The sequence below is a fragment of the Calidris pugnax genome, unplaced genomic scaffold (genome assembly GCF_001431845.1).
Source record: "Calidris pugnax isolate Ruff unplaced genomic scaffold, ASM143184v1 scaffold187, whole genome shotgun sequence".
Classification (NCBI taxonomy): domain Eukaryota; kingdom Metazoa; phylum Chordata; class Aves; order Charadriiformes; family Scolopacidae; genus Calidris; species Calidris pugnax.
Window position 1 is genome coordinate 1,025,544 of NW_015090969.1, and position 23,270 is coordinate 1,048,813.

The window sequence follows — 23,270 nt, forward strand, 5'->3', positions numbered from 1 at the left end:
CCCTTGGGGTTTTGCAAGCTGTCCTGGAGTGACTGGGATGGGAAAAGATCCACCAGAGCCCAGGCTGCAGGATGCTGCCCCATTGCCCCCAGCTGGGACAAACTTCCAAAAAAAAAAAACCAACCCCTTGGGGTTTTATAAGCTGTCCTGGAGTGAATGGCTCCGTTTGGGAGTGACTGGGATGGGAGAAGAGCCCCCAGAGCCCAGGCTGCAGGATGCTGCCCCATGCTCCTCGGAGCACCCCAGGGTGCTTGCTCCTAGGGAATATTTTGTGGCTTTTTTGAGTGGAAAACAGCAAGTGAGGGAGAGATGCCTGAGCCGCTCAGCCCTGCACTATCTCCCTGCTTTAGTAAACTCCTCTTTGCCAGGATAAATAAGTTTTTGTAGTTCATGTCCTGTACAAAGCTGGGGCTTAGTAAGGATTTTTTTTATGCTATCACAAAAGTAGAAGCATTAGTGCTCCCAGCAGTCCTTTTTGCCCCTGATTTTTCACCCTCACCCACCCCACAGCATCTTCCCAAGCAGTTTCTTACCTATGAGGTCCATCAGCCACCTTTCTCCCCACTGTCTCCCAGCCCTTTAATACCCGAGGGTGGCTTTTTACCTCGTTACAATTAAGAACCAGGTGAGTTTAGGAGGGCTTGAATTTACAGCATCCTCCCACTGGAGGCTTTCTCTGATTATACCAGGCAGCCCCGCTTATTCTGCTTAAAATTGTGGGATCCTGGCTGGGAAAAAAATGTAACCAAGTCTCTTGACTCAATTTTCTTGCTGACGTGTGATGTGATATGAAATAATGCTCATGGGTGAGCGCCTGGCTCAGTTATCCACTCATCTCAACGTGAAAAGAGACCCTTTTTCCCCCCTCTTGAGTTTCCTAAAAAACCTCTGGAGCTGAGAAAAAGCCCGCAATAATTTTATCCTCGAGGATACATTATTCCAAGAAGCTGGAGGAGGGTGGAATCCCGTGGTCAGTGACCCAGGGGCAGCTCCGGGGGCCAGAAACGCTTTGTGCTTCATGGGGCTGTTTCCGCCAGCTTCCCGGGGTGGGAAGGAGCTGGGAAACACAGAGTGGGAGGAAAATTGTGCTTGTTTACAGAATTTTATTGACGAGCGTGAGATTTGTGTTTCTTTCTCAGCACGTGGGCCCAGGAGAGGTTTGCTTTGCCTCCCCCGGAAGGTTTCCTGGGGGGAAAATGGTCCAAAATGGGGCCCCTGCAGATATTGCAAATGTTGATGCTTTTTGGATCATTCCTGGGCAGTCCCTGGCATCTGTGGGACCATGTGAAGTGCCTGGAGTGGGTGGGAAGCAGCACCGTGGTCAAGGAGGGCTGGGGACTGGTGGTGGCAGCCCGGCCCCATGGCCAGGAGACATCTGGCCTCGCTTGGTGCTTGTTTTCCCAGCGGCTTGGGAAGAGGAGAGGCTCTTCCCAGGCAGCCCAGGGGTCCCTAGAAAGAAGAAATCATTGAAAAGTTGAACTCCAGGGAAATCCCAGTCACTTCCTTCCAGGCTGGAAAAAACTCAGCTGGCAGATATTGCTTCAGAAATGTTCATCTGTCTTTTGTCCTTTGTTTAGACCATGTTAATTGGATTAATCCTTAATATTTGTAAAACCAATCCACTGCTCTTTACGAGTTGGATCAACGCGGAGCTCTCTGTGCCTCTCCTTTCTGTGCACTAAGGGCAAGGGGCTTTCCCAAAGTACCAGCCAACAAACCCATCTCAGGGTGCCCCCTCCCCAGCTCCAGGATCCCCAGTGAGCATCTGGGGTGCACCCACCGCCCCAAGGGGTGCAGAAATAGAGATCTACTCTGGCTCTTGGCAGCTCAGCCCCACTTGGGGGGAGCAGATCAGAGCTGTGCTGCTGTTGGGGGGGGGTATCAGCCTGGTGTCCCTGGGACTAATATCATCACAGCATCAAGCATCAATATCAGCCTGGTGTCCCTGGTCTCTCCTCTACCAGGACATTGCCCCAGGACTAATATCATCACAGCATCAAGCATCAAACCTTAGCATCACTCCTGCTGAAGGGCCAGCACAGGACAAAGCCACTGCAGGGACATCTGGATTTGCAGCACAACCTTAGAAACTGCCTTGTGGAGCATCCCAATGTGCTGTGGTCCCTGTCCCTCATCACTGGGCTGCTCTGGCAGGGCTGTGGGTTGTGGGCACGTGAAGGCAGAGCGAGCCCAGGGGATGCCAAGGCTCCTGCCTGCCTGAGTGTGACGTCCTCATGGGGGGACACCACCCCATGGAGCTTCACAGCAGCCCTGGTGCTGCTCCTTGGGTGGGGACCGAGCTTGGGGCACCCCAAACGCATCCCTGGGGCGCAGCTGATGGACCCCCCTTGTGTCTCGCTGTTGGACTCGGTGTCAGAAGGGTGCAATGGGTCCAAAGGGATGGGAACATGACAGCTTATTTTATAGAAACGTGCTCCCGCCCCCCCCCTTTTTTTTGTTTTTTTTTTGAAGCCCCGGGCGCTCGGTGCATTTATTCCGGTGTTTATTAGAGCCCCAAGGTGTTTCCTGAGGCTGGGTGAAGAGCTGCAGCCTCTCGCACAGCTTCCCCCTGCCTCTCCAGCTGCTTGTGCCATCAGCCAGATGCAGAAATAAGGAGAAAACACGGATATTTGCTGGTTACTGTAGGATTTGAGTCTCCAAAGCGTTGTCAAGAGCAGGCTGAAGGGCTCTCCCCTGCCCCATGGACTAGGTGTGTGTCAAGGGCTGGTGGGGATGGGGGAGATGGGGTTTTCTGGTGATACAAATGTGTAGGAGCCATGGGACAGATGCTCCAGCACCACATCCCGGCAGGAGATGGGGAAAAAGGAGCTGGTGGGATGGGACAGGAGCAGGAGGACCAGCACGGCCGGTTCACCTCTCCCTGGGGAGAAGAGGAGACCAATGTGGGTGCCCATCGTGGTGAGGGACGCTGCCTCCTGCAGCAACTCCTCCTCACCAGCTTTTCATGGGGATCCAACCCCTATCAGGACCAGGAAAAAAGACCTTCTTCCCAAGGAGGAAGCTTCTTGATCTGTTCCTGAATATTTCTAATTATTTTGGGACATGTATAGTACATTTTTTTTTGCCGAGGGATCGAAACATGCACGGAAAAAACCTGGTCTAAAAGAAAAATCCCCTTCAGGATGCTGGTGGCATTTGGGACTGTGTCCCTGATGCTGGCAATGGGGCATTTCCAGGTGGTGTTTCTGCCCCCATGGAGGGGCTTCCAGGGGTCTGGGGGAGACCCCCCCAGGGCAGGGTCTTGGCTGGACCGGTGCTGAGGGGGAAGCAGAGCTGTAACTGTCTCCCCCCGGCCCGGGAGCCCCCGTGCTCTCAGGGCAGTGTGAGATGGATGAGGTCCCTCAATGCTGCCCGTGTTCTCTTGGAGTCAAAATCCCCGAGTCATCCAAACCTTAATAGCCCCACGGAGGCTTAATGGGTAGCTTTATTCCTCGTTATCGACGTCGTTTTACTGTAATGGGATGTGCAGTTTTGCCCGTCTCATAAATACCCACAGTCTGCTTTTTAGTGGTCAATACATAATCCTCAACTGACCTCATACAGCGACCAAACCCCTTCCTCCCCTCCTTTTACCCCTGTAGCTTTCTCAGGCTGCAGGATTTGGTTTTGGGGCTCCTTGCTGCTGCACGGGGTGTGTTGTCACCCCAACGTGGGGCTGGGGGGCTCCGGCCACTGTCCCCAGTGCCTGGGGCTGCTTCTCGAAGGGACACGGGCTGGGGACACCTCAACAAGCAGCGTCCATCAGCCTTTGCTGGATTTCCTCCCCCTTTTTCCAAAAGTCAAGCAAGTGCTTCTTGCGGAGAAGCCCAATTTTAAAATCGAAATCGCACCATTTTAAAAGTTTGCGCCTTTAAAAACGTCACCATTTTCAAAGTTTTCTCCACAGCAGCCTCCAAAACAGCTATTTCCCTGTGGCTGAATGCGACCTCCCCCATCCCTGGTGCTTGCAAAAGCCTGTTGCACTAAAAATATCCAGCAAAGAAAGTGTCCCCCCTCCAGGCTTCTATGTTTCCCCGAGGAAGGGGCTGCCCTGGGGAGGCTGCGTGGACCAGCCCCTCTCCTGTCACCAGCCACTGGTGGCCCTGGTGGCTTCATGGACCAGCTGTTGCCACATCACATCGTCCCCACACAGGGTTTGGGGCTGGATCCTGCCCTGTTTGTGGGAAGGAGCTTTGTGGGGGGGTGTGTGTGAGCACTTTGGGGGCTCTGAGCAAGTCACTGACTCGTTGGGAAACTTCACCTGGGCGTATGAATAGATGTTGATTTACATCCCACTGCTGATCCAGGGGTTTCTGGACAGGTTAATGAGCTCGTTACCGGGCTGGGCATGAGTCAGGGGATGTGCTGGGGATGTAAATGCCTCCGGTTGCTGATGGTCTCAGGAACAAACACCATTTGTGCTGGAATGACTTTGCTCTCTAGAAGAAAGTAGGCGGCGGCGCGTAATTATCCTACAGTCACCGGGGAGGAGGACACAGGGGTCGGCGTGGTGGCTGGTGGGGCTCATCCTCATGTCCCATCACCAGTGATGCTCCAGCTGGTGCCAAATTTTCCCAGGGAGGGGGGGGTGTCAGCCCTGTGGGGGTCAGACCCTGCCCTGCGATGGGGAGAAGCAGGGAGAGAAGGGTTTGTGTGTTGGATCTCGGCCTCCCGGGCAGGGTGAATTGAATGTTTTTGCTTTCCCTCTCTGCACAGAGCTCTTGTCGAGTCAATGAGAGACCTCCACAAGTCTAGCGTGCTGGGAAGCAAGCACGGCAGCCTGGTGAGTGTCCCGCGCTGGGCATTTTAATAAGGCTGGGACAGAGAAATGCAGAGAAAACAGCAGCTGAGGCCAAGGGAGCCAAGAGCCCGACCGGTTGGCTCTGCTTGGAAGCGCCCTTGGCACAAAAGAGCAAACCACTTCATTTACACCAGAGATTCAGCCATTCTTAGCCCTGGTGGCTTTTTTAAGTCAAGTTTGGGGGCTGCGAACACCCAAACTTTTTGGGCTGTGGAGCATCCATCCTGCGGCGATGCTGGGGCTGGGCTTGCAGGCACGTTTTTTGGTGGCTGAATTAAGACTTGCACACCCCGAACATGTGTTCCTCTCCAGGGCGGAATTGTTATTGAAATGAAGAACTGGGATGTGCCTAAATGTTAAATCTTACCGAGCCTCGTAAGCATGAAAGCCATTAACGTGAACAAAAGCCGTTTTCAAGGTTGAATTGAGAAGCATCAGAGCATTAGAGGACTGGAGAGATTAAAATCAGCATTTGTTTAGCTCTAATCTAATGTGCATGGAACAATAAGCATTTGATGACTAATTTTGGCAATGCTGGGTATCTTATCAAAATATAGCTGTTTAATTTCAAGCTTTTCTTTAGGGAGTGGATTCCAGCAGCATAAATCCTACAGAAATGCTTTGCTTAACGCACTGGGCATGCGCTGAGCAGATCCTGTCCTCCGTGGTCAGAGGAGCCTGGGCAGGACACATCTTGGGGTGACACTGTCCTGATGGAGCCCACGGCTCCTGCTGCTGCTTTTTCCCCTCCGAGGGAAAGAAATAGTGACTTTGCTCAAGCAAAGTGAATGAGGACAAGGTTGGGGTGGGGAAATGGCTTTGCAGTGGTTGCAGGGGCCGTGTTTTGCCATTTTCCAGTGTTGGTTTAGGGCATGAGCACAGTCCTGCTCATCCCAGTGCTCCACAGGTCCCCTGCCTCTGGCCACGGCGGGTCCTGGGCTCCCCCTCAAGCCCATGGCCAAAATGTCCCCTTTGAGAAGGGATTTAATCCCCCCTTGGCCACGAGATTCCTAAATCCCCCAGTGATGATGGTGACCAGTTGTGGAGGAGAATTGGAGACAGAGCATCAGGACCAGAGCAGGGTCATGCCCACCTTGCCAGGACTTTGGGGACAATGACTGTCCTGGAAGATGATGTACTCAGGAGTGTGGTGTGGCAGTGAGTCTGGTTGTGGCTTTTTTCTCTAACCCTTGCCAGGACTTTGGGGACAATGACTCCATCCTGGAAGATGATGTACTCAGGAGGGCGGTGTGGCAATGAGTCTGGTTGTGGTTTTTTTCTCTAAAATAACCCCCGTTGAGCTATTTTGTTGCTTTCTTCCCTGCTCTGCACATGGGAGCTGTGAGGAGCAGGGGGGTTGCCGGGCAGCCCCTAGAAATGAAGCCATCTCCTTGGGTAAGACCTGCCGAGAAGCAGCTCTTGTTTTTCGCCTGTTTTGCCCACTTCATTGCCTTAGTGGCTGATCGATACTCGAAATGTCAAACTCGAGCACCACTGACCTTTCTGATGGAAAATCACTTCTGCCCAGTGGCTCCCAGGGACGTGCAGGCACCGTGTCGGCTCCGGAGAGGAGAGAGGGAAAGTCACCCCATGCAAAGGGGGGACACGGGGGCAATGACGGGGCAGGTTTCAGTTGTCTTTGTTTTTTTTTGTATAAAACTCCACCTTGACTTTAACTGGAAAGCCCCAGATGGGGAATCCTCTCCAGAACCTCTTCCTGAGCCAGGAGGAGGCGAGAAAACAAGGGAATAATGTGATTTTGGAAAGGCACTGTCTCCTGGAGTGCCACAAAACCCCTCCTGAAAGCCCCATTTTTTCTAGGCAAAAAAAAAAGAGTCTTGGATTTCCTTTTCCCAACGCACTTGTTCATGCAAATATTTTTTTCTTACTAATCAGCCATAACCCTGATACCTAACCATGGGCAGAACAGTCAGTCAGACAGCCAGGATGAAAGGGCACTGCTTTCCAATTAAAAACCTCTCTAAGGCCGTGGGGGGCTGCTGCTGCCATCGCCGTACCCCAAAGAGCTGCTGGAGCTGCCCCAGCCCCCCCCCTCAACCCCCAGCTCCGTACAGGTGAAGGCAGAAATTCATTTCTCTGAAAGCTTTCATGACTGAGGCAGATTAATCGGCGCTATATATAGGATATACCGATTTTTTAAAATTTTTTTTTTAAGGGATTACAGTCCACTGTGCTGTGTGACTGCCTATTGCAGCGTCAGGGGCTCTTTGCGCAAGCTCTCCCTCCCTCCCGCCTGCTGTTGCCAAGACTCCCGATGCTTGAAAAGATGCATTTAAAAATAAACACATTGAGACAAGAGCTGTGGCCTGCTGCTGCTGGGAGGCAAAGGCTGGAGCTGCCAGCAGATCAGAAAAGCCTCCAAAGAGGGGCTGGGTTTTTTCTTCTAGGTTCTTTTTCTTTCTCCTAGGCGTAGGGCAGTGATGTCCCCTCCTGGGGGGTGGACGTGGGCAGAGCTGGTGCCCGTGGGGGTTTTGTGTGTGCTGCTGGGACACGTGGGTCAGATCCCCCCTGCCCCACAGCATCCTCTCTGCCTGGCTGGTGGTGGGGCTGCAGGGTGGGTACCAGTCCTCCACCCTAGAGAAAAACCTGCAAAATAGAGAACTGGGGGTTGGGGTATTTTTTTAATGAAAAGCTGAAGCTGCTCCCTGCTGTAAAACTGAAGAGCAGCCGGAGAAACTCACTTAAAAGCTTATTTCTCCACGCTGCAAGAAGCAGGAACTTGCAGGGTGTCCAGAGGGACACGTCTCTGTCCCCTCTGCAGCCTCAGGGTTGCCTTGCTCCTCGTCCTGGGGAGCTCCTTGCCCTGCTTGGGTGGGATGCCCCATCCCTGGAGGGGTTCAAGGGCATGTTGGAGGGGGCTTGGAGCAACCTGGTCTGGTGGGAGGTGTCCCTGCCCAGGGCAGGGGGTGTCACTGGATGGTCTTCAGGGTCAGCCCCGCTCGGGGGGATGCCCTGTCCCTGGAGGGGTTCAAGGCCAGGCTGGAGGGGGCTTGGAGCAACCTGGTCTGGTGGGAGGTGTCCCTGCCCAGGGCAGGGGGTGTCACTGGATGGTCTTCAGGGTCCCTTCCAACTCTAACCATTCCATGATTCTGTGTGTCAGCCCTGTGGTACAGGATGCAGCCTTGGAGAGGCTGCAGCATCTTTTCCTCGAACCAAATGCATCAGGCTGTAACAGAGTAAGGGCTGACCAAAACCCAGGCATCCTTCCCCTCTTTTTCACTGACCACTTTGCCGGTCACTCTTCACCCAAGATATCGCCGTCTATATGGTCTCCATTTCTCACCCTTCTGTGGTCCATCCACTTATGCCAGAAACAGAATTCAGAGATAAAGATCACAGCTACCCAAACTTATCCTCTGTTCACTTATGTGTTTGTGGACAGGGAAGCATGAAATCCCAGGCTGTAACAGAGTAAGGGCTGACCAAAACCCAGGCATCCTTTCCCTATTTTTCACTGACCACTTTACCAGTCACTCTTCACCCAAGATATCGTCGTCTATATGGTCTCCATTTCTCACCCTTCTGTGGTCCATCCACTTATGCCAGAAACAGAATTCAGAGATAAAGATCACAGCTACCCAAACTTATCCTCTGTTCACTTATGTGTTTGTGGACAGGGAAGCATGAAATCCTAATAACCCAATCCAAAAGGAGGGGAAACTTATTGCCCTTTAATAGAAAAGCAATAAATATTGTGGCTCCTGGGATAGATGGGGAAAAAGAGGAAAGTCAGTTCTCTGCAGCCTCCACGCATGGTCCAGCCCATCTTTTCAGAGGAAAATTTGCCCATCCCTTCCCTGGTACGGGGCTGGAGGTCCAGCCCATCCTCTCAGAGAGGAAGATTTGCCCATCCCTTCCCTGGTACGGGGCTGCAGCTCCTCAGCAGCATCATCTTCATCCAGCCCTATTGTAGATGGAAATCTTGTGTTAACTGACCCACATCATGCTCTGGTCCATCTTCTCCCCATACCTGCTTCTGCAGGAGAGCTGGGTCGGGGTAAGACACTGCAGACACTGGGCTTCGAGCCTAAAATATTGCCCCCTGGGGTCTTTCCCCACCTCCAGGCCTGTGTGTTTTCCTCTGCTTTTGAGGAACGGCACCAAAACCGACGCCATGACCCACAGAAACAACCCGGTGCCCCCCTGCCTTTCTCCTTCAATGAAATATTTTTGCTAAATGAGAGATATTCCCTCCCCGAGACAGGGTGCCCGGCTGGGCGCGGACGATGGCAGATACCGTGGCTCCGATTATGAAACCTCAATGAGCTGCTTTGTTCTTTTGTTTGGAGAGGAGGAGCGGGATGGCAGAGCTGCCCTCCCCTCCCCGGGGCCGCCGGGGGGGAGCAAGGGGACAGAGATGCTCTTCGCTGGGCTGTGTCCCTTCTCCAGGCTCCCCAGAACACCCCTTTTCTGCTAAAACTGTTGTCACCGAAGAGATTTCCACCTTCCAGCTGGGGATTTGGGGGCACGCTCTTCCCCTCAAGCACTTAAAGGAGTAAAACATTGCAAGGAGCCCTAAAAACGCCAGAGCAGAGAATTTTCTCTGCTGCTGTTTGTTTCGTGAAGTTAATGTTGATGCTGAATGTTGTGGTTGGGGAGGTGATTTATTTTATTGCCTCGCTCCGAAGTGCTCTGTCCTATTCTCGTTTTTCATGTAAATTCCCCTCAACCTAAAGCAAGGGAGGAGTTTTGTAATGCAGGTTAAAACCGGAGTCCAAGAATAACACAGAAATAGAATGAACTTTGGAAACGGTGGCACATTAGTGCAGTTCTGGAGATGGATGGAAATGACTCCCATAAATCAATAGTATTTTTTTAGTGCCCCTAAGCCATCGAGAGTGAGGTGATGGAAAAATATAAATGCCCATTAGTGTCAGCAGAATTACGCACAGAAGTGTATTTTGTAAAAAAATTATATATTGTAGCATTGGAATTGCTGGATGTGACCCATCGTAGGGTGACAGGAGCTGGTTCCACCTGAACCAGGGCTGACCAGGGGCTCTGGAGATGCTTGTGACTTCATGCAGGTGCCCAGGGCAAGTGGGGGCTAAAATTAGCAAGATATTTTCTGTTTTCCATCCTTTGTCTTCCCGGAGAGCAGCGGGGTGATGGCTGGGGGGTCACAACCATCCCTGAGTTCACCCCGAGTTTCTCTCTTTTTTTTATTTTTCTGTTCTAGAGCAGAGAGAAAGGTATTAGTAGCAGGGAGATAATTTGCAATGAGAACACTGGGTTCTGAACAGAGAGAAATTTGCAAAATTTAAGCCCAAACCCCACAAATAGCTTGTCAGTGAGGAGAGAAAGGAAAAGAAATTTGGAACAAACCCCCCGGGAGTTGGAAGTGCTGGTGATTTCCACAGCTGGTGAAATGCAGATGGAGCAAGGGTTCAAATTCAAGGGGAAGAGAGCAAACGCAACATTTCTCTTTGAGTTTTGGGGGAGAAAACCGTCCCTTGGTGCCACCTCTCCCCACACCCTGTGGGACATGGGGCAGGTCGGTCTCTGTGAACAAACCCCCCCTGCAATGCCCCCGTCCCCCCGGGAGGAAGCGAAGGGCAGAGGGAGCAGTGTGGGACCGTGGCTGGGTCGCTTTTTCCAGCCTTTCCTCTCCCTCTTTGTCCCCCCCGAGTCGAGCTCCTTTGGGGAAGGGGCTGTTTTCCTCCCCGGCTGGGAAAGGTCCCCACCACCTGCAGAATCCTCGGTGCCGGAGGGAGCCGCATCCCGCCGGTGTCCGCAGCATCCCTGCGTCCCCCCCTTCCTCTCCATCCCCTCCTCATCTTCAAAAGCCTTCGCTGGCTCAGCCAGGAAATAGGATGTTTGTCCAGCTCCGAGCTCCAGCCTGGCCCCTCCGAGCCCGGAAACCCCGGGGAGCAGAGGACTCTGCAAAGCAGCACGTGGTGGGGAGCTGGGGGGGGGGAAGAAATACGTAAATAAGAAAACTATTTCCCATTTGAAACTATCCCTCTACCCTGGATGGTGGAAGCTGCGGGATAAGAGGTTTTCATCCTCCTGGCTAGAAATTTCGACTTGTTGTCAACAGTTTTCCACCATAAAGGGGTGTTTCTGGTGAAACCCTGTGTTTTGCTGGGAAGACTCCCCTCGTGCAGCCCCTCAGCAGCCGGGTTTGCGGCGTGAGGGCCGTGCATCACCCTTTGCACCTTGGCTTTTCATTGGCTTTCTTCTTCTTGGCATCCTTGTGATCCCTTGGTGGCCTCGTGCATGGGTTTGTGCTCTTCTCTGCATCCTTCGGGAGCAGTCAGGTGCCAGGAAATGTTTCCAGATTGGAGCTGTCGTGTTCCTGTCCTGGTGGCACTGCCATGGGCTTGGTGCTGTGGCCACCATGGGCTTCCAGCAGAAACCAAAGGGCTCCTGCTCCTTCCTCCATCCCCTGGATGCTTGGAAGCCCCATGAGGTGACACTAGCTTCAAAAGAGAAGGTTTAAGTATGTGTAGTAGGGAAAAATACATGGAGGAGTAAACAATAACATTAAATGGATAGACAAAGCTGGCATCTGCCTGGAAACTCCAAGTTTTCATGAACCCAGAAGCGAGACATCTGTCACAGAAGCACCCCAATGGGCTAACACAGTGGGAACCCAGTGGGGTTTTCTTGGCCAGAAAATATTTCTAGGTTTTTTCATTTGTAGGCGGTGCCTCCTGCAGCCCAGTGGGCTCCACGGGGAGAGGGCTTTGGGCAAAGCCTGGTGGCTCAGGGTGGGCAGATCCCTCTGGAGCTGGCAGCTCAGAAAATATTTCTAGGTTTTTTTATTTGTAGGCGGTGCCTCCTGCAGCCCAGTGGGCTCCATGGGGAGAGGGCTTTGGGCAAAGCCTGGTGGCTCAGGGTGGGCAGATCCCTCTGGAGCTGGCAGCTCCTCCACGTGCCAAACTGGGAGGTGGAAACGGCGCGACAGAGCGAGACACTGCTCCCCTGGGAGGTTTTCCAGCTGGAGAACACGGCTCTGCCAAAGCCATCTGCTGAAGGACCAGACGTGAAGATGATGCTTGGAAAGTGGGCTTTGCCTGCCCGCCCACCTCTTGGGACAAAAAACGGGCAGGAGGTGCGGGCTTTGGAGCCAGGCGAAGGGCCAAAGGGTGCTGAACTTCTTATTTTTCAAACCAAAATCAACATTGATGCACAGATGTCCCATCAGCTGGTTTTTCCTGCTCCGCAGAACCCTCTCCATCTGAAGGCTGATGCTCCCTGCAGCCGGCGGGGCTGGGACCCCCATGAACATCCCCCCTCCCATGGGGCACAGGAGCTATTTTTGGCACGGGAAAGCCTCCACCGGCTGACAAAAGCAGAAAAATGCAGGAAAGGACCCATCCGGGAGCCTCCCGCCGCACAATGTCTGCTCTGGGCAGCCCCGAGCCCCTTGCCAGGGATTTTGCTGGCGTTTCCGGGCTGTCTGCATCCCCGGGGCGACGTGACGCTGCTTTGCAGGAAATACTGACCCAGGTTAAAAGAAAGAAACTCTGGATTTCTCCAGCAAAACGGGCCACTTGAGCTTATTGCTTCCTCCTGGCGTGGAGACTCGCCCGGTTTTTCGGTGAAAGAATAAAACAGGGAGGGCTGAGGAAAAAAAAAAAATAAGAAAAAAGAGAGATGCAGAAGTGGTGTGGTCCTTGGAAGCAGCATCACCCTGATGGCTGGGGACCGTGGGTGGGTAGGGAGCACGGGGACCCACGTTAAGGTCTCCACATCTCCAGGGTGATTTGAGCTCATTTGTGCTGGCGTTTCATTTGGCAGCCACTTCATTTGGTTGAGTTGAATTTCTGGATGCAGAAAATATTGGGAGCCCCTTTTCTGCTTCCCCTGCACAGGCAGGAGGGGTTTCCACAGAGGGATTTCTCCTGCGTGGGGGTATGCCACGAGGCATCCGAAATGTTTAGTGGGGGAGGAGTTCAGCAAATGGCCCTTTCTGGTAGAATTTGGGGTTTTTTTATGTGATAGGACCGGAGCAGAGGGGCACTGACATCAGGGAAGAAAGAAAAACTGAAGTCCCAGGCTCGTGGAGCAAATCGAGAGCTTAAAAAAATATCGAAATGCATTTTTGTGCGTTTTTTAATGTTATAAAAAAATTAATTTCAATGTGAAAATTCATCTGTTCAGACAAAGGAAAATGTAAGGCTTAGTGAAACTCTAGAAAGCCACTCCTCAGGCTGCGGTGGGGGTGTTTTTCCTTGCCCTGCCTGTCCCCGACCGCTTGGGTAGGTTTGGCAAAGATTCACAGCGCCTTGTTGGACGCGAGTCTGCATTTTTTTTTTTCAGAGCAGAAACCTCTCCAGCCAAAAAACCGTCTCTCTGCTCTCGTTTTTGGGTTAAATCCTCAAGGATCTGTGTCCTTTCCCCTTGCAGCCGGGGGGTGCAGCCCCGATGCTGCTGTGGGTCCTCGGAAGGATGCTCCCAGTGTGTGCTGCTGGTGGGATGGAAAGTAGACCTGGGATTTGGGGTGGGATACGAGGCCACGGCGGTGCAGGGGGATCCTCCTGAAGGTTTCCAGCAGGCAGGGTGAGGAATATTGTTCACAGCAGGGCTCTGCTCACACAAGGTCACCACGATGTGTCCCTTGACATCATGCACAGTCCAGGCTGTCACCCTCGGCTGCTCCTCACTGCTCCTCACTGCCTTTTGCCCCGTAGCCAGGAGTTAATCCCGCCCTTGGGCTTGCTCCTAAGACTTAGAGATGAAGCCTCTCCTGTTTCCAGCCTTAAAGCTGAAGTTCCAGTCTCAAAGCCTGAAGTTCCTCCTCTGAGACTCAGGAGGTGCTTCTCCCACCCGTGTGCCCATGGTGCTGGGTGTGGGGTGAAGCAGGGGCTCAATCCCGGTTATTTAGGATCGGAGCAGCCGCCAGAGGGTTTCTCTGGTGTTTCTCCCCACACTCAGCAGATGACCCGGTGTTGAAGTACACACTTACTGGCTTTTGTCAATAGATGCTGGTTACAAAGATGTGAGCAGCTCCAAGTCCTCAGGCATGCAATTACCCCCTGTTTGGATAGAGCCAAGGACTTAAATTGCTCTAAGGTGGCTTAAACACTTATGCTCTTCTGCACACTCAAAGTGCCTTAAATCTTTATAGATTTTTATCATGAACACTTGAGCTACCATAAGGGTTGTTTGAAAGATGACTGAAATGAAGAAAAAAAAAGCAGGCTTCTTTATATTTTTTTTTCTTTTTAAATAGAATAGGCATAGACATAGAATCTCCGTGATTGGAAGGGGTCTTTGAGATCATCAAGTCCAATGAAAAAGCGAAATACTGATGATGAGCAAAAGGGTGCTCACTTCTCTGTGTGTAGCTGTGGCTCTTGGGTTGCCGTGGGGAAGTGGGATGAGCTGGTGGCTCCTTGGGATCCCTGCTCTGCTGGGATGAGCTGGTGTCTCCTAGGGATCCCTGCTCCACCGGGATGAGCCGGTGGCTCCTTGGGATCCCTGCTGTGCTGGGATGAGCTGGTGGCTCCTTGGGATCTCTGCTCTGCTGGGATGAGCTGGTGGGTCCTTGGGATCCCTGCTGTGCTGGGATGAGCTGGTGGCTCCTTGGGATCCCTGCTCGGCCACTTGAGCTTATTGCTTCCTCCCGGCGTGGAGACTCGCCCGGTTTTTTGGTGAAAGAATAAAACAGGGATGGCTGAGAAAAAAAAAAAAATAAGAAAAAAGAGAGATGCAGAAGTGGTGAGGTCCTTGGAAGCAGCATCACCCTGATGGCTGGGGACCGTGGGTGGGTAGGGAGCACGGGGACCCACGTTAAGGTCTCCACATCTCCAGGGTGATTTGAGCTCATTTGTGCTGGCGTTTCATTTGGCAGCCACTTCATTTGGTTGAGTTGAATTTCTGGATGCAGAAAATATTGGGAGCCCCTTTTCTGCTTCCCCTGCAGAGTCAGGAGGGGTTTCCACAGAGGGTTTTCTCCTGCGTCTGAAATGTTTAGTGGGGGAAGAACTCAGCAAATGGCCCTTTCTGGTAGAATTTGGGGCTTTTTTATGCGATAGGGCCGGAGCAGAGGGGCACTGACATCAGGGAAGAAAGCAAAGTCTAAGTCCCAGGCTCGTGGAGCAAATCGAGAGCTTAAAAAAATATCGCAATGCATTTTTGTGCGTTTTTTAATGTTATAAAAAAATTAATTTCAATGTGAAAACTCATCTGTTCAGACAAAGGAAAATGTAAGGCTTAGTGAAACTCTAGAAAGCCACTCCTCAGGCTGCGGTGGGGGTGTTTTTCCTTGCCCTGCCTGTCCCCGACCGCTTGGGTAGGTTTGGCAAAGATTCACAGCGCCTTGTTGGACGCGAGTCCGCATATTTTTTTTTTCAGAGCAGAAACCTCTCCAGCCAAAAAAACGTCTCTCTGCTCTCGTTTTTGGGTTAAATCCTCAAGGATCTGTGTCCTTTCCCCTTGCAGCCGGGGGGTGCAGCCCCGATGCTGCTGTGGGTCCTCGGAAGGATGCTCCCAGTGTGTGCTGGTGGTGGGATGGAAAGTAGAGCTGGGATTTGGGGTGGGATACGAGGCCACGGCGGTGCAGGGGGATCCTCCTGAAGGTTTCCAGCAGGCAGGGTGAGGAATATTGTTCACAGCAGGGCTCTGCTCACACAAGGTCACCACGATGTGTCCCTTGACATCATGCACAGTCCAGGCTGTCACCCTTGGCTGCTCCTCACTGCTCCTCACTGCCTTTTGCCCCGTAGCCAGGAGTTAATCCCGCCCTTGGGCTTGCTCCTAAGACTTAGAGATGAAGCCTCTCCTGTTTCCAGCCTTAAAGCTGAAGTTCCAGTCTCAAAGCCTGAAGTTCCTCCTCTGAGACTCAGGAGGTGCTTCTCCCACCCGTGTGCCCATGGTGCTGGGTGTGGGGTGAAGCAGGGGCTCAATCCCGGTTATTTAGGATCGGAGCAGCCGCCAGAGGGTTTCTCTGGTGTTTCTCCCCACACTCAGCAGATGACCCGGTGTTGAAGTACACACTTACTGGCTTTTGTCAATAGATGCTGGTTACAAAGATGTGAGCAGCTCCAAGTCCTCAGGCATGCAATTACCCCCTGTTTGGATAGAGCCAAGGACTTAAATTGCTCTAAGGTGGCTTAAACACTTATGCTCTTCTGCACACTCAAAGTGCCTTAAATCTTTATAGATTTTTATCATGAACACTTGAGCTACCATAAGGGTTGTTTGAAAGATGACTGAAATGAAGAAAAAAAAAGCAGGCTTCTTTATATTTTTTTTTCTTTTTAAATAGAATAGGCATAGACATAGAATCTCCGTGATTGGAAGGGGTCTTTGAGATCATCAAGTCCAATGAAAAAGCGAAATACTGATGATGAGCAAAAGGGTGCTCACTTCTCTGTGTGTAGCTGTGGCTCTTGGGTTGCCGTGGGGAAGTGGGATGAGCTGGTGGCTCCTTGGGATCCCTGCTCTGCTGGGATGAGCTGGTGTCTCCTAGGGATCCCTGCTCCACCGGGATGAGCCGGTGGCTCCTTGGGATCCCTGCTGTGCTGGGATGAGCTGGTGGCTCCTTGGGATCTCTGCTCTGCTGGGATGAGCTGGTGGGTCCTTGGGATCCCTGCTGTGCTGGGATGAGCTGGTGGCTCCTTGGGATCCCTGCTCTGCTGGGATGAGCTGGTGGCTCCTTGGGATCCCTGCTCTGCTGGGATGAGCTGGTGGCTCCTTGGGATCCCTGCTCTGCTGGGATGAGCTGGTGGCTCCTTGGGATCCCTGCTCTGCTGGGATGAGCTGGTGGCTCCTTGGGATCCCTGCTCTGCTGGGATGAGCTGGTGGCTCCTTGGGATCCCTGCTCTGCTGGGATGAGCTGGTGGCTCCTTGGGATCCCTGCTCTGCTGGGATGAGCTGGTGGCTCCTTGGGATCCCTGCTCTGCCAGGATGAGCTGGTGGCTCCTTGGGATCCCTGCTTTGCCGGGATGAGCCGGTGGGTCCTTGGGATCCCTGCTCTGCTGGGATGAGCTGGTGGCTCCTTGGGATCCTTGCTTTGCTGGCATCAGCTGGTGGGACCCCTGGGAGCATCTCACCAGCCTGAAGCCAGTGCCCCCACAATGCTGCCCATTACTCCCCGTGGGGGGAGATCCATGCCGAACAAGCCCAGCTGCCTGAACACACTCCCCGGTGCTCGTTCCCTGCCTCATTGCTCTTATTCTGCCCCGGTGCCTGCTTTCATGCTCTCTGGACCAACCCATTTCCAAGCCATCGCATTAAAAGCCTTAATTCATTTGTCATGTGCACATGAAGTGGCGTTCTAGATAAAAGCAGTTCGTGCGGCAAAGGAGATTGGCTTAAATTTTGCAACAGCCGAGAGCCTTTTACTGCCTTGTGTGAGTCGTGCCTCGCACCAGGGAGACAGCTGAGATTATTATTATTTTTTTTCTTGGAGGGTGTTATATTTGCAGGTCGGGGCTGCCCCGTTACCGCCGTGCCCCGCCAGGTTGAATCCCTATTGCGGGCAGGGGTTGGAAACTGGGAAGGGACTGGGAAAGCAGGCCGGGGTGGGGGTGTTTTTGGGAAGACTAAGCCCCCGTGTCTGTGCCCGGCAGATGTCATGGCGCCCGCAGTACCGCAGCTCCAAATTCCGGAATGTCTACGGGAAGGCGGCCAGCCGGGAGCACTGCTTCGACGGCATCCCCATCACCAAGAACGTCCACGACAACCACTTCTGCGCCGTCAACGCCCGCTTCCTCGCCATCGTGACGGAGAGCGCCGGCGGGGGCTCCTTCCTTGTCATCCCCCTCGAGCAGGTAGGAGCTTTAGGCCCCGTCTGGAGCCAGTCCCCGAGTGCGGGTCTGTGGATGTCACCCTCCATCGGGGGTGTTGGTGGACAGCTGGATGAACATGAGCCAGCAGTGTGCCCAGGTGGCCAAGAAGGCCAACGGCATCCTGGCCTGTGTCAGGAACAGCGTGGCCAACAGGAGCAGGGCAGTGATGGTGCCTCTGGACTGGGCACTGGTGAGGCCTCACCTCGAGGGCTGGGTTCAGTTCTGGGCCCCTCACTACAAGAAGGACATTGAGGGGCTGGAGCGTGTCCAGAGGAGAGCCACCAAGCTGGGGAGGGGTCTGGAGAACAAGTCACACCAGGAGAGGCTGAGGGAACTGGGCATATTGAGTTTGGAGAAGAGGAGGCTGAGGGGAGACCTCATTGCCCTCTACAGCTCCCTGAAAGGAGGGTGTAGAGAGGTGGAGGTTGGCCTCTTCTCCCAAGGGAATAATGCCAGGAGCAGAGGAAACGGTCTGAAGTTGGAGCAGGGGAGGTTTAGATTAGATATTGGGAAGAATTCCTTTCCTGAGAGGGTGGTCAGGCACTGGAACAGCCTGCCCAGGGAGGTGGTGGAGTCACCATCCCTGGAGGTGTTTAAGAAACGTGTAGATGTGGCACTTCAGGGCATGCTCTAGTGCCTGAGATTGTTGGGTTGGGGTTGTTTTTTGTATGTGTGTGTGTGTGTGTATGGTGGGACTTGATGATCTCAAAGGTCCCTTCCAACCGTGAAGATTCTGTGATTCTGTGATCCTGGGAATCCCCTCGTGCAGCAGGATGTGTCGAAGCCTTTTCTCTCCTTCCTTTCCTTGTGCAGGGAAGGGAGAATTTACAGTTGCCTCAGGGAGCTGCTTTTTTTTTTTTCTTTAGGAAGAAAATGAAACATTCATTAAAAGCTTCTCTTTGCTCTGGTATTTTTGGCGTCTCTTGGTGAGCACGTGCTGGGCATGTCTCCATCCTGCTCCTTCGTGGTGGCAGAGGCCGCTGGGGTTTGTGACCCCAGAATTTCACCGACACAGCCCCCCAAAAGCTGGGGAGTCCACGTGGAGCCCCTGGTCCTGCCCAGCAGGTAGCCACCCTTGCCCTTTATTTCTGCTAGTCCATATAATCTCAGCCCTCAAGTTTCACAGCCCAGAAATTTGCAGAACCCGGGGGGATTTTGCTTTGTGCCCCTCCAGCAGATGCCACCTCGCTTCAGATTTATTTTTAAGCCTCCATCACCAAAATGCAGCCCCTTAGAAGCAGCCAGGGCCCAGGAGCCGTGGGCTGTGCCCTCTCCATCCTGTTTGCAGCACCTCCCCACCGCGCTGTGCTTTTGCTAAGACCTTCCCCGGCTCTTTGCACGGGTGCCCCCGTGAAATCTGCACATCTCTTGCCATTTTAACTTCCCAGAAATTCAGCTGATGCTTCAGGAGCTGCCCTGGGGGACGGTGCTTGGTGTGCAGAGCGTGGTGCCAGGCAGAGCTGAGTCTCGGGGAGGAAGAGCCGGGCAGCAGCGACCTTGAACATGAAATAAATATTGCCTTTGCTTTGCTTTGCTCCCAAAACCTGGGCGGTGGGCACTGTCAGTTGCACTGATGCTCTCCTGGTGGTGCTCCAGTGTGTGGTACCCACATCCCATCCCTGGGCATCCTGCCCTCACGGTTGCCCCAATGCTCTCCTGCTGCTGCTCCAGCGTGTGGTCCAGCAGCTCCAAGCTGGCACCCACATCCCATCCCTGGGCATCCTGCCCTCACCCCACAGCTTTTGGGCTGCAGGAGGGGACACGGGGCTCCAAATCATTCATTCTGAGAAGCATTTTTGACATGGGAGGAGCTGCTCGCTCCCCTCAAGGATGCTCTGACCCCACGGCACTTGAAGACACACCATGTGTAAGGACACACGACACGCACGGGGAGAAGATGGTTGTCTCTTGGGCGGCCTTTCTCTTTAATTTCTGGAGTAGAATCAGCTACAGATGGAAGAAATTATAATCAGCGTTTTAATTGCAGCGCTCAGCTTGACTCCTATTAATATTCGGAAAACCAGGAGCTTTGTCTGAGCACGGGGAGGGCTCCAGCCTCCATCTCTGCTTCCCTCCCCTGGCCACCGAGCCCGAGCCGGGAGGATGCTCGTCCACACACCACTTGCTCCTGGTCCTAAATCCTGAGCTAAAAACTGGTGTCGCCATCAAATTACTTTTTTTTTTTTTCTGGCAAACGCTGTCTGGCCCCAGCGGGGTGAGAGCAGAGGGAGTGTGATACCGTTCACAGCCTGTTCCGAAGGGATCCTCAGCCCCGTGAGGAAATCCTGGCACTATCACACCCAACAAACCCCGGCTCCCTCCCCCGGCCACCGAGCCGGGAGGATGCTCATCCACACACCACTTGCTCCTGGTCCTAAATCCTGAGCTAAAAACTGGTGTCACCATCAAATTACCATTTTTTTTTTCTGGCAAACGCTGTCTGGCCCCAGCGGGGTGAGAGCAGAGGGAGTGTGATACCGTTCACAGCCTGTTCCGAAGGGATCCTCAGCCCCGTGAGGAAATCCTGGCACTATCACACCCAACAAACCCCGGCCGGAGCTGACCCTGGCACTCCGTGTCAAGTGGCTGCACGCCCCTTTGTACAATCTAATAATTTAATTTTTTATCTTTTTTTTTTTTTCAAATAGGGACTGATTAGCTCATTAAGAGTAAACTAATTTTCTTTGGAAATCAGCAGCCCTCTAATTAATTGGCATCCATATTTAGCCGAACATAATTAAGGTAACCTAGATACTGCAGATCTACTCAGGACTTGATTTGCTGCCATCTTTTTTTTTTTTTTTTTTAAATTTTTTTACATTTCTGCCCTCTGTTCTGCTCAGAAACGTTCACCAGAAACCCCTCTGCTTTATTCTTCGAGTGACAATGCATTTGCATACGCCGGGCCATATGTTCCTCACAGTTTTACGTAGCGATGGAGGGGATGGCAAGATGGAGAACGGCTGCCTTTTGTCCCCCCGTTCTCCTTGAGCCCTGTCCCCCCCGCCCCACACTGCAGTGGAGCTGGGGCAGGATCCTCTGCCACTGGGAACCAGCTTCTCCCCAGCCCCGCAATGGTTTTGTGCCATGAAAATCCCTGGAGAGTGGATGAAGGAGAGCTTGTGTGCTGGGTCTGGGACTGGAAAAAGATGGTTTGGTCCCCAAACCATGGTGACAGAAGGATCTCTCCGTGCTTCAGAGCCTGGAGAGAGTCCAGAGGAGGCTATGAAGATGTTGAGGGGCTGGAGCATCTCTGTGCTGAGGAAAGGCTGAGGGACCTGGGGCTGTTCAGCTGGAGAAGAGCAGACTGAGAGGGGACCTCATGGATGCTGAGCAATAGCTAAAGGTCGGGGGGCAAGAGGATGGGTTCAGTCGCTTCCCAGTGGTGCCCAGTGACAGGACAAGGGGCAACAGGCACAAACTGGGACATGGGAAATTCCATCTGAACATGAGGAGGAACTTCTTTACTTTGAGGGTGGCCAGAGCCCTGGAACGGGCTGGATTTGGGCTCCATTTTTAAAAAAATCCATGCAAAAATCCCAGAAACATCGGGAATGGTGTGTCTACATTATTTTTTTTTTTAGTGGGTAACGTGCTTAGTTGGGAGAAGCTGAAATCTCACATTTTACGGCCCAAACAGCAGCGTATTCCCCAGGGCTGCAGGTCCTTTAACCCCAGGGCTGGACTCCAGTGTCACCATCAGCATCATCCACGGCACAAAGTCACCCCTGGAGGAGCCTTCACCTCTTCTGGGCTTTCCAATGCTCCAGGGGGCATTTTGTGGCATTTCCAGGCTATTATCCATAACAGTGAGGCATTTCTGTTCCTCTGGAAGGGAAGCCATGGTTCCCACATCCACGTGAGACCCCCAGGTCACTGTGGGGCACATCCTTAGTCCCCACTCTCCCCTCCTGGGGGCTTCCCATCCCTGAGCTGTTGCCTTCAGCTTGGCTCTGTTTAGCCTCCCAAATGCTTTAGCCTTATCCAAACGTGTGGGGAGCCCAGGGAAAGGGACAAAATACATGTTTTTTTTTTAAAAAAAAGATATTACACTTGTAGCCCCGAAGCCTGAGGGCTGCTCTCCTCCCCAGTCCCAGGATGGTTTTGGAAGCAATTATTAAATAAATTAATAAAAATCCACACTGGTGTGTTTGTGCTGTAGCTCACCCGCAACAACTAGCCCCCAGGAAGCTCAGAGAACCCCATGTGCTCCCAAAACAGCCGGGGAAAACCAAGCCCCATCATTATGTGGGTCCATCTCAGCTGTGCCTGGTTTAGGTGGGGACATATAAAGGGGGCTGGAGGGGGGAGGATGGGTTGTGCTGCAGCTTGCTGGGGTGGTGAGATGCTGTGGGGGCCCCTTAGGGCTGCTTTTGCAGGAGGAGGAGGGGTTGGAGTTGTGCATACCACAACAGGAGGGGTTTTTGTTTCCCTGGGGATGGAGATAGCCTGTTTTCCCCAGGCAGACAATGTTATCTGCCCGGGCACCTGAAGGAAGCAGCCAGCAGGAAGGGGGAGTCTCTGTTTACATGTTGGAAGCTGAAGGCCAAGGTTGTTGCTCCTGCCAGTGCTGCCTGTCGTGGTTGTGTCTGAGCTGCTGGAGCTGCCTGAGGTATGGGGCTGAGCGTGGGGCAGGTCCCTCACCCCACTGTGGGTGATGGATAGATGGATGGATGACCATGACATTCCTGTTGGTAGTCCTCATGGAGGTCCCAGACCTCCAGGACAGCCCATGGAGATCCCAAACCTCCATTCCAGCACTTGGAAGTGCTAGATCTGCTGTTAATCCCTACAGAGGCCCAGACCTCCAGGGCAGCCCATGGAGATCCCAAACCTCCGTTCCAGCCCTTGGAAGTGCCAGATCCGTTGCTGATCCCTACAGAGGCCCAGACCTCCAGGGCAGCCTGTGGAGGTGATGGACCCATTGCTAATCCCCATGGAGATGCAAGACCTCCAGGGCAGCTCATGGAGGCGCTGGACCCATTACTAATCCCCATGGAGGTGCAAGACCTCCAGGGCAGCCCATGGAGGTGATGGACCCATTGCTAATCCCCACGGAGGTCCCAGACCTCCAGGGCAGCCCATGGAGGTGATGGACCCATTGCTAATCCCCACGGAGATGCAAGACCTCCAGGGCAGTCTGTGGAGGTGATGGACCCATTGCTAATCCCCATGGAGATGCAAGACCTCCAGGGCAGCTCATGGAGGCGCTGGACCCATTACTAATCCCCATGGAGGTGCAAGACCTCCAGGGCAGCCCATGGAGGTGATGGACCCATTGCTAACCCCCATGGAGATGCAAGGCCTCCAGAGCAGCCCGTGGAGGTGCTGGACCCCTTGCTAATCCCCACGGAGATGCAAGACCTCCAGAGCAGCCCATAGAGGTGATGGACCCATTGCTAATCCCCACGGAGATGCAAGACCTCCAGAGCAGCCCATAGAGGTGATGGACCCATTGCTAATCCCCACGGAGGTGCAAGACCTCCAGGGCAGCCTGTGGAGGTGCTGGACCCCTTGCTAACCCCCACAGAGGTCCCAAACCTCCATCCCAGCCCTGGGGAGTTGGGGACAGGGAGAGCAGCTGGGCAAAACCCACCCCTGTCTGGTTGCCCCCCCTGCCAGCTGTGTGCCAGGGTGGCAGCTGGCAAGCGGGAGGAGCGGGCTGTGTGCCCCAGGCAGCTTGCCCTGGCTTTGGGAAGGGTTGT

At 53.3% G+C, this 23,270-nt stretch overlaps 1 protein-coding gene across 1 annotated transcript in view; it reads left to right on the forward strand.

Moving 5' to 3' along the window:
* The window catches only part of CORO2B (coronin, actin binding protein, 2B), a 58,901-nt gene that overhangs the window by 1,116 nt on the left and 34,515 nt on the right, over nt 1–23,270 (forward strand). Inside the window, exons 2-3 of the mRNA XM_014952786.1 lie at nt 4,713–4,783; nt 17,347–17,547. Coding sequence (XP_014808272.1) covers nt 4,733–4,783; nt 17,347–17,547 — 252 coding nt within the window. The 5' untranslated portion in view covers nt 4,713–4,732. The remainder of the gene's footprint in view (nt 1–4,712; nt 4,784–17,346; nt 17,548–23,270) is intronic.